This window comes from Mandrillus leucophaeus, unplaced genomic scaffold, assembly GCF_000951045.1.
Source record: "Mandrillus leucophaeus isolate KB7577 unplaced genomic scaffold, Mleu.le_1.0 Scaffold1841, whole genome shotgun sequence".
In the NCBI taxonomy this organism is placed as follows: Eukaryota; Metazoa; Chordata; class Mammalia; order Primates; family Cercopithecidae; genus Mandrillus; species Mandrillus leucophaeus.
The window spans coordinates 170,155-185,748 of NW_012101856.1; the positions used below are offsets into that span (position 1 = coordinate 170,155).

The following is a 15,594-nucleotide window of genomic DNA, read 5'->3' on the forward strand; positions in this document are numbered from 1 at the left end:
TTCTTGTAACAACTTGGTGTGGTTGATATTTAGACCACTTATATTTAATGTAATTATTGAGATAATTTTATTTAAATCTACCATCTTGCCTTTTCTTGTATTCGTTTCGTTTGGCCTTTGTTCCTCTTTTTCCTCCTTATTTTGGATTAGTTAATCCTTACTTATGATCCACTTTAACTTCTCCATTAGCTTAGTATTTATACCTCTTTAAAAAACAATATACTTCTTCAGTTAATCAGAAAACACCTTAAAATCTGTTACAGCATGTGTAATCTTATATACCCAAATTCATTATATTCATCCCTTTTTACTATAAATATATAATTCATAGAATTTATTTTTGCTTTAAATAATCAATTATATTTTGTAGTGGTTAAAACTTAAAAAAAAAAACTTTACATTTACCTTCTTTTTGCTATTTTCATATTCTTTCTTTGTGTAGCTTCAGTTTTCTAGCAGTTATTATATTCATTCTACCTGGAGGACTTCCTTTAATAATTCTGACTATTAAAATCTACTGGTAATGAATTCTTTCTTCTTTTGGTTTGCTTATATAAGGAAAAGAGTCTTTATTTCCTTACATTGTTACAAGATATTTTAACTAGATACAGAACTCTGGGTTAAGAGGGTGTTTTTTTTTTTTTTCCTTAGTCACTTCAATATTGCCACTCCATTGCTTCTGATTTGCAGTGTTACTGACAACAAGTCTGCTGTAATTCCTATCCCTGTTCCTCTGTAGGTAATATGCTTTTTTCCTTCAGCTGACTCCAAGATTTTCTCTCTCTCTTTGGTTTTAGATATGAGGTACCAAGGCATATTGGATTTTTTTTCTTTTTGATGTTTACTCTGGTTGGTGTTTTCTGAGCTTTTTGGATATGTGGTTTGATTACTCATCATTTTTAGAAAATTCTTGGTCATTATCTCTGCAAATGTATATATTTTTGACCCATTCTCTCTCTACTCTGTTTCTGGGATTTCAAAAGTGAGATCTTTGATATTTTCCCTCACAATATTTGCATGCTCTTTCTCCCCATCCCCCACCACACTTTTGTCTCTTAGTGTTTCACTTCAGGCAATTTCTTTTGACCTATCTTCAAGTCTATTGATTAACCTATTGGAAGCATTCTTTATCTCTGGCACTATGTTTTCACATTTGTTTTTAGCATTTCCATCTGCTTTTATAGTTTCTATCTTTCTGTTGAAATCCCCGTCTGTTAACGCATGCTATCTACCTTTCCACTAGAGCCTTTGAAATGTTTTAAATTCCTTGTTTGTTAGGTCTGACATCTAGTTCATATCTGAGTAGGATTCTATTGATTTCTTTGTCTCTTCACAATGAGTTTTTGTTTTTTTGTCCTGTGTCCAATAATTTTTTATTAAAATATTTGCATGATATAAAGGAAAATGTTTAGGCCTGGAAATTGACATGTTTCTTTTAATACTTTGCATTTAGTTTTTTTTTGTTTTTTTTGAGGAGGTAGCATTGAGTCAATCTAATTAGGAGTTGAGCTTGTCTTGAGTTTTGTTGTTCTGTGGTTATTTTCAAAAGATCAGCTTTAGAGTTTGGTTTCAGTGTGGTTACCAAAGTGTTATCCTCAATGTTCCTGTTCCACCTTTGACTTAGTGTTTCTCTGTGAATCTGTGCCTTAAATAGGGTCTCTCTTTAAGCTCCTGTTCCCTAGCAATAGACTTCTGTTTCTAGTTCCTTGCCACTTGCTGATGTGGCAGGGGGTGGGGAGAGTACATGTCCTCTGCTGCTTTGGTTCAGCCTGTCTTAGGTGGGCTCTGTGTCAGTGGGTCTTGGGGATCTTAGGGGTATTTCACATTGATCCTATCTTTCTCCAGCAATAGGAAAACACTAATGGTCTGATCCCAGGATCTTGGCAAGGAAATGAAACTGCATTTGCTAAGGGCCTGAGGCAAAAGAAGCTTGGCCCATGGAACCAAAAGAAAACTAATGTGACCTGAGCAAAGTCAGCAAGAAAGATAACCCTTGAGAGATGTGTAGGGCCAGATTATGTGTTAACCTGTGTGCTGCATTGTAGCTTTTGGTTTTTTATAGCAAGTTCAAGGGAAAATTTTGAAGAACATTAATTGTCTTGGATAAATAGAGAATTTGGAATCCTTTAAGAGAGTGGTACTGGATAAACTAACTTTTCTATCATCTCATATGCTATTTAGAAGTTCATCTCAAGTTTCACATATTGACTGTAAAATGCGCTGACTCTAATTCTGTGCTTCCAGTTAGAATATCATTTCTCCATGAAAACTTCCAAAAGTCTTTTTTTTTAATTTACTAGTTGAATCGGACGCATTTAACATGAAGTCTCTTTCTGGTACTGGTGCATCATTTATTTCTGCCCTTTATCAAAGCTTACCTATTTACTCATTAGCCAATTAAGCATTCTTTCCTCCTCTTCTTCCTATGCATGCCTGTGAAATACTAATGGTCAACAGCTGAGAAGTTTCTTGCATACATTAGTGAAATGAGTTTTCTATTGCTAGCAATGTTACTGGCATCTCCCCAAAAAGAAAAATTATCAGACTCATGCAGTGGTTTCATGTTATCTCAAATTAATATGTAAGCAAGTGACACCTGAGTTCATCTGAGTAGCCGAGAGCCAAAGAAATATAAATTACTCCCCAAAGGATTAAGAGAGAGGCCAGGCATGCTACTTATCTCTTCTTTCCACAGCCTCTCAGCCCACTTTAGTGCAATGAATTATGGCAGAGCTCTTGAATCATTTGGGGGAACATGTACAATATGTGCCTTGATGAGTTGGGCTTCCATTTATGCATTCATTTCATTGTCCATTCAGTAATAATGAATTACTATAACAAAAACTAGCTAACATCTGTTGAGAACTTACTTTGTGGCAACCTCTGAAGTAAATGTGTCACATAAGTTGTCTCATTATGGGGTAAGGGCTATTATATTCCATTGAATCTGAAACTCAAAGTTAAATGCTTGCCCAATGACAAACAGTCAGCAAAGGTACCCATTGAGATTCAAAGCCAGGACGCTGTGACTTAAATTATTTGCCACTATGCGCATTAAGCATCTACTTCTAGATCAGCTACGTGCTAATCCTTTGAATCTGGAGCTGACTTAGTCATGTCCCTGCCTTCAGAGAGCTCACCACCCAGTGGGGGAGATGGACATGTATACTATTAATTAAAATAGAGCATGATAAGTGCTGTAAGGAAGAAATGAGCAAAAGTTTAGTGAGAATCTAGGCCATAGATTGATGTATTAGTAATTTGCCAGGAGAGAGGGTAAGATGGGGAACAGGAAGAGCAAGGGACTTGATGAAGATCCCATAGTGAAATGTGGTCTGAGTCTCAAAGTATGAGTAGGAGTTCATGAGTATGAAAAGCAGGCTAAAGTCACTGATGATTCAAAATATAGTATATCCTGTTGTTTGAAGCTGGCACAATGGGTGTAACAAGAATAGTGGCCAAATATGAGGGTGGCTGGGGCCTGCTTTTAGGAAGTTTTTAAACTTTGTTTTATAGTAAATAGGAAACTTGGAATAATTTTGAGCAAGTAGTTTGAACATGTGAATAATAACAACAATAATACTAGATACCATTTATTGAGCACTTACTATGTGCTTAATCAACAGATACATAGCCATGTTCTCTTCACAATAAGATTATGTAGCAGACATTGTTATTCCTTCTTACAGGTGAGGAAACTGAGGTATGTATAAGAGGTTAAGCAGCTTACTCAAGGTCATTGTGCCAGTAAACATGGGAGCTGAGGTTCAATTGCAGGCCTGAGTAATGACCATGTTTGTAATCCCTCTGTTTCACTGATTCTACTACTTAGAAGTCTCTCAGGGGCAGGTGGAGTTGCGATTGAAGAGCCCCAGGCTGGAGACAAGCAAGTGGTTGAGGGAGCAACAATGAGACCAGACACAGATGAAAAAGGAGCAGAGTGGAGGATAGAGAGGAGGGTAGAGAGGAAGTTTCTGGAAGGGAAAAATGGTAAGTCTTGGTGACCAGTCTAATTATCAAACACAAAGGCTGAAAGAGTCCTAGAGTCCAAGTCGATGCCCAGGTTTCTGACTGTGCAGCTGAAAAGACCCTTGTGGCTGAGATTGAGAACTCAGGAGAAGGGGCAGTTCGAAAGCTTAGCTCAGACAGGTTGAGTTGTGCCCATGGGACTGTAGGTGAAAGTGTCCAGTGGGTGTTGGCTACCCAGATCTGGCCATCCTGCCAGCCAGGATGTGCAAGCTGGAGACATGGTCTTGCCTTGAAGAAAGTATGAATGGGTAGGAGACTTGGGTTCTAGTCCTGGCTGGGGCAGAAGTCATTTAACTCCTCCATTCAGCCTTGGCCTCCGTGTCCATAACATTTAAGGGAGGAAGGAAATTACCTTGAAGGCCCTGTCTAAGCCAAAATTTAGTAATTCTGTGTTCCCAGTCAAGAAGAGAGCGAACACCTGTGGAAACAGATCCTGGAAGGCTGTCAGCTCCCAGGCTAGATGCTGAATAGCATTTCACACTCCACTGCAGATATCAAAACCTTCAGCAATATTCACAGAGCTCACTGCAGCGGGCTAATAATTATACTTTAGGAGGTGATTGTATGCTTTTCGTATTTTTAGTCTAATGAGGAAGTAAACTCTGTGTGGTTAGTGAGGGGGCAAATCCCACCACACGCGCATCTATATTTCTGAGAGAAAGAAAGGCGATCTCTCATTTCACACCCCATGTTCCTGCTTTTCTGGAAGGCCCATTATATGATGCCCTAATGCTCCTTGGCATCAAAACTCACTTTTCATTTCAAACTTTCATTGGCAGAATTGCCTCAATCACTGGTAGAGATGGTTAGCAGGAGGTGAGGCTGACCTTTCCAGGCCATTGCAGGGCAGCCAGAGTTCCCTGGTGCCCAGTGTCCGCCCAGTGTATTTTGGACTCACAAGAATCCATAGAGCATGCACCATGCACCCCATGCAGTGAAAGCTAGTGGGCAAGAAAGCAGGCACTGCAGGGAATGTGAATCAAGATCCAGTTTCAAGAGGATTTTAAATCACTTTTATTAATAGCAAAACCACATTTATTATCCTTCTTTTATCTGCTAATTCAACTGGAACCAAAACGAATAGATGACTAATTCAGTTGCAACCAAAACTAAGAGTGTTTATGAACATCAGGACATTTTGGAATATAAAGCATAGAGAGTATATGCTATATGTGTGCACGTACATGGATAGATATGATTTTTATATTCAGCATGTTTATAAAGGTGGCATAATTGCTGGAAAATGTATGGCCTTTGAAGGAGACAGAACTAGGTTGTCATCATTCTTGTTGATCTTGGGGAATGGAACTGGGTTCAAATAAGCCTTCGTAGCTGTGTCACCTCAGGTGTGGTACCTACTGCCTCCAAGCCTTCGCTTCCCGAAATGGAGATAGTACCGACCTGACAAGATCCTTGTGAGATAAAATGAGATAATGCATAGACACTCAGCACAGTCCCTAGCATCTAGAAGTGCTCTCCAACGTTAGCTTTTCCAAGACATGAATAGCATATGTAAAGAATTAAGAAGAGCTTCAGGCACATAGGAGGCTCAATAAATTGCCACATTAATATTGCAACTATTGGCATTGTCAGTAAAGCCACTATTCATAGTAATAGTGGAACAGCTGTGTTGAGCCCTGGCCTTAAAGTCACAAGACTGACATTCCGGTGTGGGCTCCTTCACTCATTACCTCCATGACCCTGAACATACCGCCTAATCTCTGTGGGCCTTGGTTTCTTCATCCATGGCCTATGCTTCAAGGATGGGAAGACTGACATGTGAAGGAACCTGTTCCCCACAAAGCCCTGCACAAATGCTATGGACATGATGGCAGTTACAGTTGGCATTTCCAATGGCTGATAAATAGATTCAGGGTTGGCCATTCCCCTTACCAAAGCATTGGAAGAAGTTTTAGTTGTCGTTGTTGTTGTTGTTGTTGTTGTTTCATGGAAGGCCTTGGGGAATTTTATTCATCCATAATCCAAGCAGGTGTAACTAGGTCTTGGACCCTGGACAACCTTTCTGGGCATAGCCACACCCTCCCCCGATTATCTGCTTGGTTTGTTGTTTGCTGCCCCTAGAGCTGCCTTTATCACACAGGTGCCCCAGGGGGTCCTCAGTCCCGGCCTTTTCTGTGTCATCCCAGAGCAACTGGCTCCTTCCTCTGCAAGAACCCCGAGCAGCAGCTCAAAGCCTATGTTGTTGTGAAGATGAATCAGTACTCTTAAAACAAGACTTTGCACAGAGCAGATGCTCCTTAAACATTAACTTTTTAAATTAGCAGGATGTAAAGATCTTAGACAGTGCTTGGCACGCAACAAGGGCAATAGAAGTGTTTGCTATTTTTATTATGACCATTTATTTATTTAGTCAGTCAACAGATTTTTCCTTTGTATCTTCTTGGTACCAGGCAAGGGATGAGGCACCAGAGAGAACAAGAGAGTCTCTGCCCTCAAGGAGCTTGCAGTCAAGAGAAAAGGGAGACAAATAAGCAAAAATGCATGAGGAGATGAAGAGCATGGGGGAAATGAGGAAGCCCCTATCTGGCCTGGGTAGGAGGGAGATGGCAAGGAAGTGATAATAGCAGAGACTTATTCTGAGGAGTCCAGTGTACCTGTGAAGATCCTTGTCTGGCACATGGTAGGCTCCTGGAGGATGTAACCCTAGGGCTGCACCTTCTGTGAGCTGGGAAAGAGTGTCAGGACCAGAGACAGAGAGACGGTGTTCCAGGAACAGCACTCAGCATGGAGCCAGGGTGGCCATAGGCAAGCGAGGCAGCACAAGACAGCTTGGGGCCTCCGTGCTGGGCTGTGGATTTGAACTACCCTCTGGGCCAGACTGGTCCCCAGCCCCTAGTACTTTGTGTTCCGCCAAAAATTAAAACTAGGAAAGATTCCAGGATCAAGTCAAATACATTTCCAAGCCATGCCTGCTATTGAGTTGGGCCCCTGTGAACATCACCAAAGCACATCAGCACACGAAAGGCTCCAAGGATGATGATAGAACACAACAATATTGATGTCATAATCCCTGTGCCACCAGAATGATGTCATTGGCTGCTCAGAATCCCAGCACTTAGACGCGAGAGAACTACACAGGTTTAGAGCTGGAAGGACATGGAGCCAGTGGCATTGCAAGCAACACAGTTTATGAAACAGCCACCGTCATGGGAAGATCTTTTAGCGGGGAATACCATCATCTGTGGCGTGTCAGAAAACTGACTCCCCGGTCAGCAGTGAGAAGGACAGATAGGAGGAGTCTCAGGGGCCAGAGGACCAGCTTGGAAGCTATGCTGGTCCTAGGGTACTAGAAGGGAAAGCGAGCATCAGAACATGAGCAGCATGTGAGCAAAGGCGAGGAAGGGAGGGTACACACGCGATTAGGAGGTAGAATCATTCAGACTTGGCAGCTGAGTATCACTGTGACAGTCATGGGAATTTTCTGAACCTCGGAGTCAGGACCAAGAATTCTAGACTTGACTTCAGAGGCACTACTGGGTGGTTGAGGCAAGCCCCTCTTCCTCCTCGGGTCCAGTGTCCGGTTCTAACAAGGACATGTGTGAACACGATGAGTTTCACAGGACCCTTCGGCCCTGCGATGCTGACATCTCGAGATGCTGTGAGCTGTTTCCACCTCTGATGCAGGCATCAGTGAGCCAGACAAGCCCTATGGCATCAGGGTGAAAGAGCCAGTCCACACATTTATTAAGTGCCTTCTGTATACTGGGCTAAGCGCCAGGCCCTGGGAGGGAAGGAAGGAGGGTGGAAGGGTGTACCAGGGCACCAATCCCCGGGTAACTCAATTACTTCTGTCAGTTACCCAGAACAGGGGAAAGGTCCCTGAAGTCAGAAAACCAAGAGGTGCTAATCCCAGCTCTGCTATGCTAGCTGGGTGACCTTGGCAAGTTCCTTACCCCTTGTATTCATTCCTTGTGGCTGCAAAACAAATTACTATCGAGTGGCCTGAAACAATGGAAGTTCATTTTCCCACAGTTGTGGAGGCTGAAAGTCCAATATCAAGGGGCCAGCAGGGCCATGTGCCCCTCGGAAGACCCCACGGGAGGATTCTTCTGCCTCTTTCAGCTTCCAGGAGCTCCAGGCCCTTCCTTGGCTTGTGGCCACATCGCTCCAATCTGCCTTTGTCTTCACATGGCCATCTTCTCTGTGTCTCAGGTCTTTCCTTTCTCTTATAAAGACATCAGTCGTTGGAGTTAAGGCCCAATCTAAATCCAGGATGATTTTATCTTGAGATACTTGATTACATTTACAAAGACCTTATTTTCAAATATGGCCCTATTCACGGGTCCCAGGAGTTAGGACTTGAACATAGCTTTTAGCGGGCAATGATTCGGCCCGCTACACCTCCAAATGCCTCTGCCTCCTCATCAGAAAGATGAAGATCATCGTAGCGTTTATCCTGTTGGGTGACTGGGGGAGAACTAAAGAGGTAATACACATGTAATCCTTAACATGGCACCTGGTAAATCACGGTTGCTGTTGTTCAGATATGTGGCTCACACCTGTCCTTCCAGCTCTAAACCTGTGTAGTTCTCTCGCGTCTAAGTGCTGGGATTCTGAGCAGCCAGTGACATCATTCTGGTGGCACAGGGATTATGACATCAATATTGTTGTGTTCTATCATCAGCTCCAAGTGTGTGGGGGGGGGGCTGGGGGAGGAAATGTCACCCTCTCTAGGACTGCAGACATTTGTCGCTTGACTGGTTATGACAGCCAGGACAGGATCACTCTGCTGCTACTCCTATCCTGAGTTCTAAACGGACTTGGGGCTGCCAGGCGTGACAAGGATTGATGGGGAACATCTCAGCACACACAGCCATTCTGCACTGCTGGGTGCACCCTGCGCTATTGGAGCTTGTGGGCTGGGCCAGCAGCTGTCAAGGCCCTGGGAACACACAGACAAGCATGACGGGACTCCTTCTCTCTTGAGCCCTCAGGATTGAGAACAGGAACAGGCACACACAACGGTGCAGGGAAGGAAGTCCCTGTAGGCTCAAGCTCAGCTTCAGGCTCAGCGGTAGGATCCAGGTGGGATTCAGAATAACACAGCACAGTGCCCAGCATGTCCTAGGAAAGCATTCAATATTCACTCATCCAATGCTTAATGAACAAGTGTGATCACTGACTTTGGAGACAGGATGATCTATAACCGACAGGAAGAGGCAGACAAAAAGATGCTGAAAATACAAAACACACAGAATTTGGAGACTGATCGTTCATGAGGCTGAGGAGGATGGCATTTAGGAGGGTTCCCAGATTTCTGGTTTGGGTAACTATGGACGATGGGGAGGCATGGCAGAGGAAGTGGAGGTTGGAGTGATGATTCGACTGTTAGTAATGCCTGATGTTCATGGAGCACTCACTACGGGCCAGGCATCCTGCTGAACTCTTGGTATAGATTATCTTATTAAATCTACTTAATCCTCACAACAGCCCGATGAATAAACCATTATTATTATCTACATTCCACACAACTGAGGCAAAGAGAAGGTACGTAGCTTATTACTAACAAGTAACTCCAGCAGCACCGGCAGTCTTCCTGTTTCCCAGGGCACGATGTCAGCTCCTTTTTAAGGGGCAAATAATCTAAGGGGCATGTTCTCGAATTCCCAGTTGCACCATTCTACCATGTGGCACCATTCTACCATGTGGCACTAAGTATGTAGTTTGTACCGAACGAAATGTTGAGGCGAGTCTTACTTCGAACAGGAATTCAGCAGCCCTGTAACGTGTGCATCTCAGCTTCGCATTTCCTGACCGTGTGACCTCTTCATACTGCTGGGCCTCTCTGAACCTCCCCTTAAACATGTCCCCAGAGGCTGTTGTGAAGAGAAAAGGAGAGCCCATGGGTGAAAGTGCACTTAGAAAATGTGAACCAAATGGAGAATATCACCAGGGGGCAGCTAGAAAGTGGCTGCTGGTCAGATTCAAGTGTGAAGCTGCCCAGCCAGCGCCCCCAGGTCAACTCATCCTGGATCTTCTTTCCATGCCCAGTGAATGCCCATCTAGAAACTGAGTGGAGACAGCTTTAATCACAACAGGTTGTGGCTCCCGGGGCAGATTTCGGCTGCTCTGACAACTGTAAAATGGAATTATGTCTGCAAATTAATTTACTAGAAATAATCAACAGTTCACAAAATGTTCCCGGAAGCCCACATGGACAATTAGACCCTACAATGCACTCCTGGCCCAGTGAGGTGGGGGTGAGGCACTGAGATCAACCCACCACTCAGCCCCTTGGAGAGTGATCAGGGACAAGGACCCCAGGACAAATGCAGTACCCTGAAGAATAAGGGTCCACCACTCTTGGGCCTCCATCGCCTTCACTGTATTTTTTCTATTGAGGTGAAATTCACATAAGATAAAATTAGCTATTTTAAAGTGAAAAACTCAGTAGCATTTAGTACATTCACAGTGTTATATGACCACCACCTCTTTCTTGTTCCAACCCATTTGTTTTCACCCCCAAAGGAAAAGCGGTACCCATGAAACAGGTGCTCCCACCTTCCCCTCACCACCCACGGCCCCTAGCAACCTCCAATCCGCTTTGTGTCTTGCGGATTTACCCATTGTGGGTATTTCATGTTAGATGCCACCTATGCTAAAACAGAGTTGTCCCTGAGATAGGTCCCAGGCACAGAGAGCTCTAAGTGTTCATTTATCAAGGTTCTCAGCCCCTTGGGGGCTCTGTTCCTCTTCTTCACTCTGGGTTTACCCCACCAGTTCTCCCAGTGAATATGCTCCACCAGTCCACCCCCTCCAGGGACATGTCTTCACTTTCACCAAGCCCTTCCGTGCCCCCTCAGGGCGTCCCATCTGCGTTCCACCCAGCAGTGTCACTCCAGAGCCTCTGGTGATGCCTGTAACTTGTTCTCAGGCAGCTCATGGCTTACTGAGGGTGTAAACCATGTGGCATAGTGAAAAAAGTACAGGTTTTACTGTCCAAAAAAGCTAGATTTCTGGCCGGATGCAGTGACTCACGCCTGTAATCCCAGCACTTTGGGAGGCTAAGGTGGGCGGATCACCTGAGGTCAAGAGTTCGAGACCAGCCTGGCCAACGTGGTGAAACCTCATCCCTACTAAAAATCTCAAAATTAGCCAGGCGTGGTGGCAGGTGCCCGTAATCTCAGCTACTCGGGAGGCTGAGGAAGGAGAATCACTTGAACTCGGGAGGTAGAGGTTGCAGTGAGCTGAGATCGCGCCACTGCATTCCAGCCTGGGCGGCAGAGTAAAACTGTCTCCAAAAAAAAAAAAGAAGAGCTCGATTTCTCTCTTTGTCCCCTCTCTAAGGGGTGGTGGCCATAAACTGGGGATACACAATGATGTTCTGTTTGTCCTCTCGTTGACAGCCCCAGAAGTATTCCAGGTGTACATGGACGGAGGCCCCGGATACTCGTACCCTGTCGACTGGTGGTCCCTGGGCGTCACAGCCTATGAGCTGCTGCGGGGCTGGGTAAGACAGGCGCCTGTGCGGTGCACACCAGGGGCTATGCAGTGGGGGCTCAAGTTGTTCCTGGGCAGGTGGAATTGACAGGGCACGCGGTGCAGGAAGGAGAACTGGTGGAAGAGTCACTGCCCCCCAGGTTTCAGTCCTGATGCCTGTGTGCCGCCTATGAACGCCTTGAGCTTCTGGTCCAACCCCCTCATTGTACAGATGGAAAAGAGGCATCCAGAGGGGGAGGGTCTTACACAAAGGCCCACAGCGGATCAGTGACAGGTCAAACATCAAAGCGCCTTGGCCTCGTCGTTTCAAACGCTGTCCTCTTTGAACCCACAACACAAGGTCTCCATGTCTGATTTTCTAGCTGATTGGAAAATCTTGAAGGGTGAAGACTATGCTTCTTTTTTCTCTTTGTTTGTTTTACATCTTCCCTGAATATGTAATTCAGTGTCCTATAAAAATGGGACATTCAGTATGTATTTGTATTTTATTGCATTTAAATTTACTAGCTGAAGATGATTAATGGGACTATTTGGCGGCGGTAATAACACATACTTTTATTTGAGCAGAAAGTATTATGTCTAGGCTGGACGCAGTGGCTCAGCACTGTAATCCCAGCACTTTGGGAGGCTGAGGTGGGAGGATTGCTTGAGCCCAGGAATTTGAGACCAGCCCAGCAAACATAGGGAGATTCCATCTCTACAAATAATAATAATTTAAAAAAAAATAACCGAGCATGGTGGCACTCGCCTGTAGTCTCAGCTACTTGGGAGGCTGAGGCAGGAGGATCACCTGAGCCTGGGAGGTCAAGGCTGCAGTGAATGAGCCATGATGGCACCACTGCACTCTAGCCTTGGTGACAGAATGAGGCCCTGTCTCAAAAAAAGAAAGTATTTTGACTAAAATTAATTTTGAGGTGTTATTTGTTTGCACAAGTATCATTTGAAAAGGATGTCACTTCACCATGTCTCAGGACCATGGTTTCCTCATTGGTACAATGGGAATCATAATATCCTTTCTGTCTATTTAGCGGAGCTGGAGTTTTAGGATTCTTGGGTTCCTGGACTGTGGGAGACATGGTTTGCCTGAGACTCGTCTCCACAGCACCAGTGCCCAGCACAGAGCTGACAGAGGCAAAGAGCGAGATTCTCCCACCAACTACAGTTTTAATGTTGTTTCAGTCATTTGCATACATGCATATTCATGCACATAGAAGGTTCCTTCCTTGAGGGCATGGTGGTGTCTTATTCATTGTGGGTGTCCCATTGCATGGTTATAATGGGTGTTGAATGAATGTTTGTTGAATGAATGAATGAGTGATGAAAGCAGTTTGTACACCATGAACACTGCGAGTGCAAGTAAGTATTATTTATCACCCCGTAGTCCAGCAACAATTTTCTGCTCTTGATCTCAATTATTTCCCCTAAATTCCTCAAAAACATAATTACTATACATTGCATTCTTAGAATGCAAAGAAAATATGAGCTTGTTCACTGAATGAAAAGAATTAATGTCCCACAGGTTTACCTGTGAGCTGCTGCGGGGCTGTGTAAGACGGGTGCCTGTGTGGTGTTCCTGCTTGGTTCATTTCTTGTCAGCTGTTTCCTTTGATATATATGCTCAGAGGAGGAATATGAGGGTGGAACCAGAGCACACAGGCATCCGCTAGAGGCTGTTAATCTCATGTAATCAATCACAGCAATGACCTTGGCGAGCAGTTGCCCTAAACGTGACTGGCCTCCTGCCAACAGAAAGGATATTCGCAGTCATTCCTCATGGGTCTGTGCAATCAAAGATGATAGCTTGGCAAAAAGCCCCAAGGATGGAGTGGTCCCTGCTGATTCACAAATAAACTATTTTATTTTTTAATTCTTCTGAGTTTTCTGCTTAAAGATCCAGATGCTCTTTTCAAGGATGATGCTTCTTGGAAGAGGAAGAAGCAAATGATGGGGGATCCAGGCCTTTGGCATGGCGACAAAGTAATGGAATGAAAGAACCCCACCTGTTATGTACTACTGTAAATCTGTCTCCCAGATATTCCTGACCGGCTTCTTCTTTGACCCAAAAGACAACAGGTTTATGCAAATAATTTATTCTCTGTTTTTCATACTGGAAACAGTTGATTTAGTCAAAAAGCTGTGCTGAAAAACACTCGTATTTATCCATGGACGATGTAAATTTAGGAGTTACCCCCAACTCTTGCAATTCCTCAGTCATGTCAGTGACAATATCCTTGGGTAGGATCCAGGAAGCTCCTTACGTCCAAAAGAGGAAAGAAAGTCACAGTGGAGGCCAGGTGCGATGGCTCACATCTGTAATCCCAGCACTTTGGGAGGCCGAGGAGGGCAATCACCTGAGGTCAGAGTTCGAGACTAGTCTTGTCAAGATGGTGAAACCCCGCCTCTATTAAAAATACAAAAAAAATTAGCCTGGCATGGTGGCGAGTGCCTGTAATTGCAGCTATTTGGGAGGCTGAGGCAGGAGAATCGCTTGAACCCGGGAGGTGGAGGTTGCAGTGAGCCAAGATCACACCACTGCACTCCAGCCTGGGTGTGACAGAGCAAGACTCTGTCTCAAATAAAAAGGTCATAGTGGGAATTCCCAATATTGTTCTAGGATCTTCAAGTTGGAACGCATTGAAAATAATGGGTGGAAAACTGGTACTATGGCTTGTTGGCCGGGGATCCAGGAAAACAGCTGTTTCTCCTCACAAGGAGCCAAGCACTCTTTATGGACAGCAGAGGGGCCAAGTCCCACTGGCAGGTTTGAGACCACGGTGCAGAGCAGGGTTCTCCAACCCCGGTCTGTGACCTATTAGGAACTGGCCGCACAGCAAAGCAGGGAGTGAAGGTGAACAGCAGGTGAGCCAGAGAAGCTTCATCTGTATTTAGAGCCACTCCCCATCACTCACATCACCACCTGAGCTCCACCTCCTGTCTGGTCAGCGGTGGCATTAGACTCTCATAGGAGCACAAACTCTCTTGTGAACTGCACCTGCGAGAGATCTAGGGTGTGTGCTCCTTATGAGAATCTAATGCCTGATGATCTGTCACTGTCTCCCATCACCCCCAGGTGCGACTGCCTAGTTGTAGGAAAACAAGCTCAGGGCTCCCACTGATTCTACATTATGTTGAGTTGTATCATTATTTCATTATATATTACAATATAATAATAATAGAAATAAAGCATACAATAAATGTTATGCACTTGGATCATCCTGAAACCATCCCCCCAACCCTAGTCCGTGGAAAAACTGTCTTCCACAAAACCAGTCCCTGGTGCCAAAAACGCTGGGAATCACTGATGCAGAGAACCCTGTGCTTTTGGTTGGAGCTTGTAGGCTGGACAGGAGACATAAGTAGGATCCAACTTCTCTCTGAGCCAAACTAGAATCTTAGCTCTTACCCTGGCAGGCCTGCTGAGTGAAAGAAAAGGGCCCAAGTAGGTGCCACTCGTCAGAATTCCTTTTGGTGCCCTAGTCACCCTAGCATTCTGACTACTGCCTCTCCAGAGAACACTATGGAAAGAGATATGAGGAGATCTCCCTTCCCCTGACCATATCCACAGAGAAGAGATGGACAGATCTTTAGCCAGCCATTGTCCCAACAAACCTCAGTCTCTCCGACAGGTGAGCACCCATCTGTTCATTGATTATCCTCAGGATCCAGGGGGCGCCGTACCGCCAGAAAGAATCTTTTTCACTCTTGGACAGCTCTAATGACTAGAGATTTTTTTCCCCTTAACTCAGTCAAAAGCTGCTTCCTTATAATAGAGAAAAATAATCTTAAGGGAATCTCACAGGTTCAAACCCTGGCTCTAACCAGGTACCCCATCTGGGATCCTAAGCAACTCTTTTAAACAGACCGAATATTCAGAATCCTTTTGTGTTAACAAGAAGAAATTAGTAATTATATCTACCCAATAGGATTGCTTTGAGAATTAAATGATTTTGATTATGTCAGTTACCCAGCTCCTTGACTGATGAATGGCTGGCACTCAGGAAACATCCCCCTAGGACTTCTACCCTGGAAGGAAGGACCTGCTGGAAAGCCTGTGTCCTTCCCAATTTAGCGTCTTTCAAGCACTAGAGGCAGGCACTGAGAGCA

At 44.6% G+C, this 15,594-nt stretch overlaps 1 protein-coding gene across 1 annotated transcript in view; it reads left to right on the plus strand.

Annotated features, from left to right (window-relative positions):
- LOC105538071 (serine/threonine-protein kinase 32B-like) overlaps window positions 1-15,594 on the plus strand; it is a 132,786-nt gene that overhangs the window by 98,244 nt on the left and 18,948 nt on the right. The window contains exon 5 of the mRNA XM_011977804.1: window positions 11,397-11,500. Within this exon, the coding sequence (XP_011833194.1) occupies window positions 11,397-11,500 (104 nt within the window). The remainder of the gene's footprint in view (window positions 1-11,396; window positions 11,501-15,594) is intronic.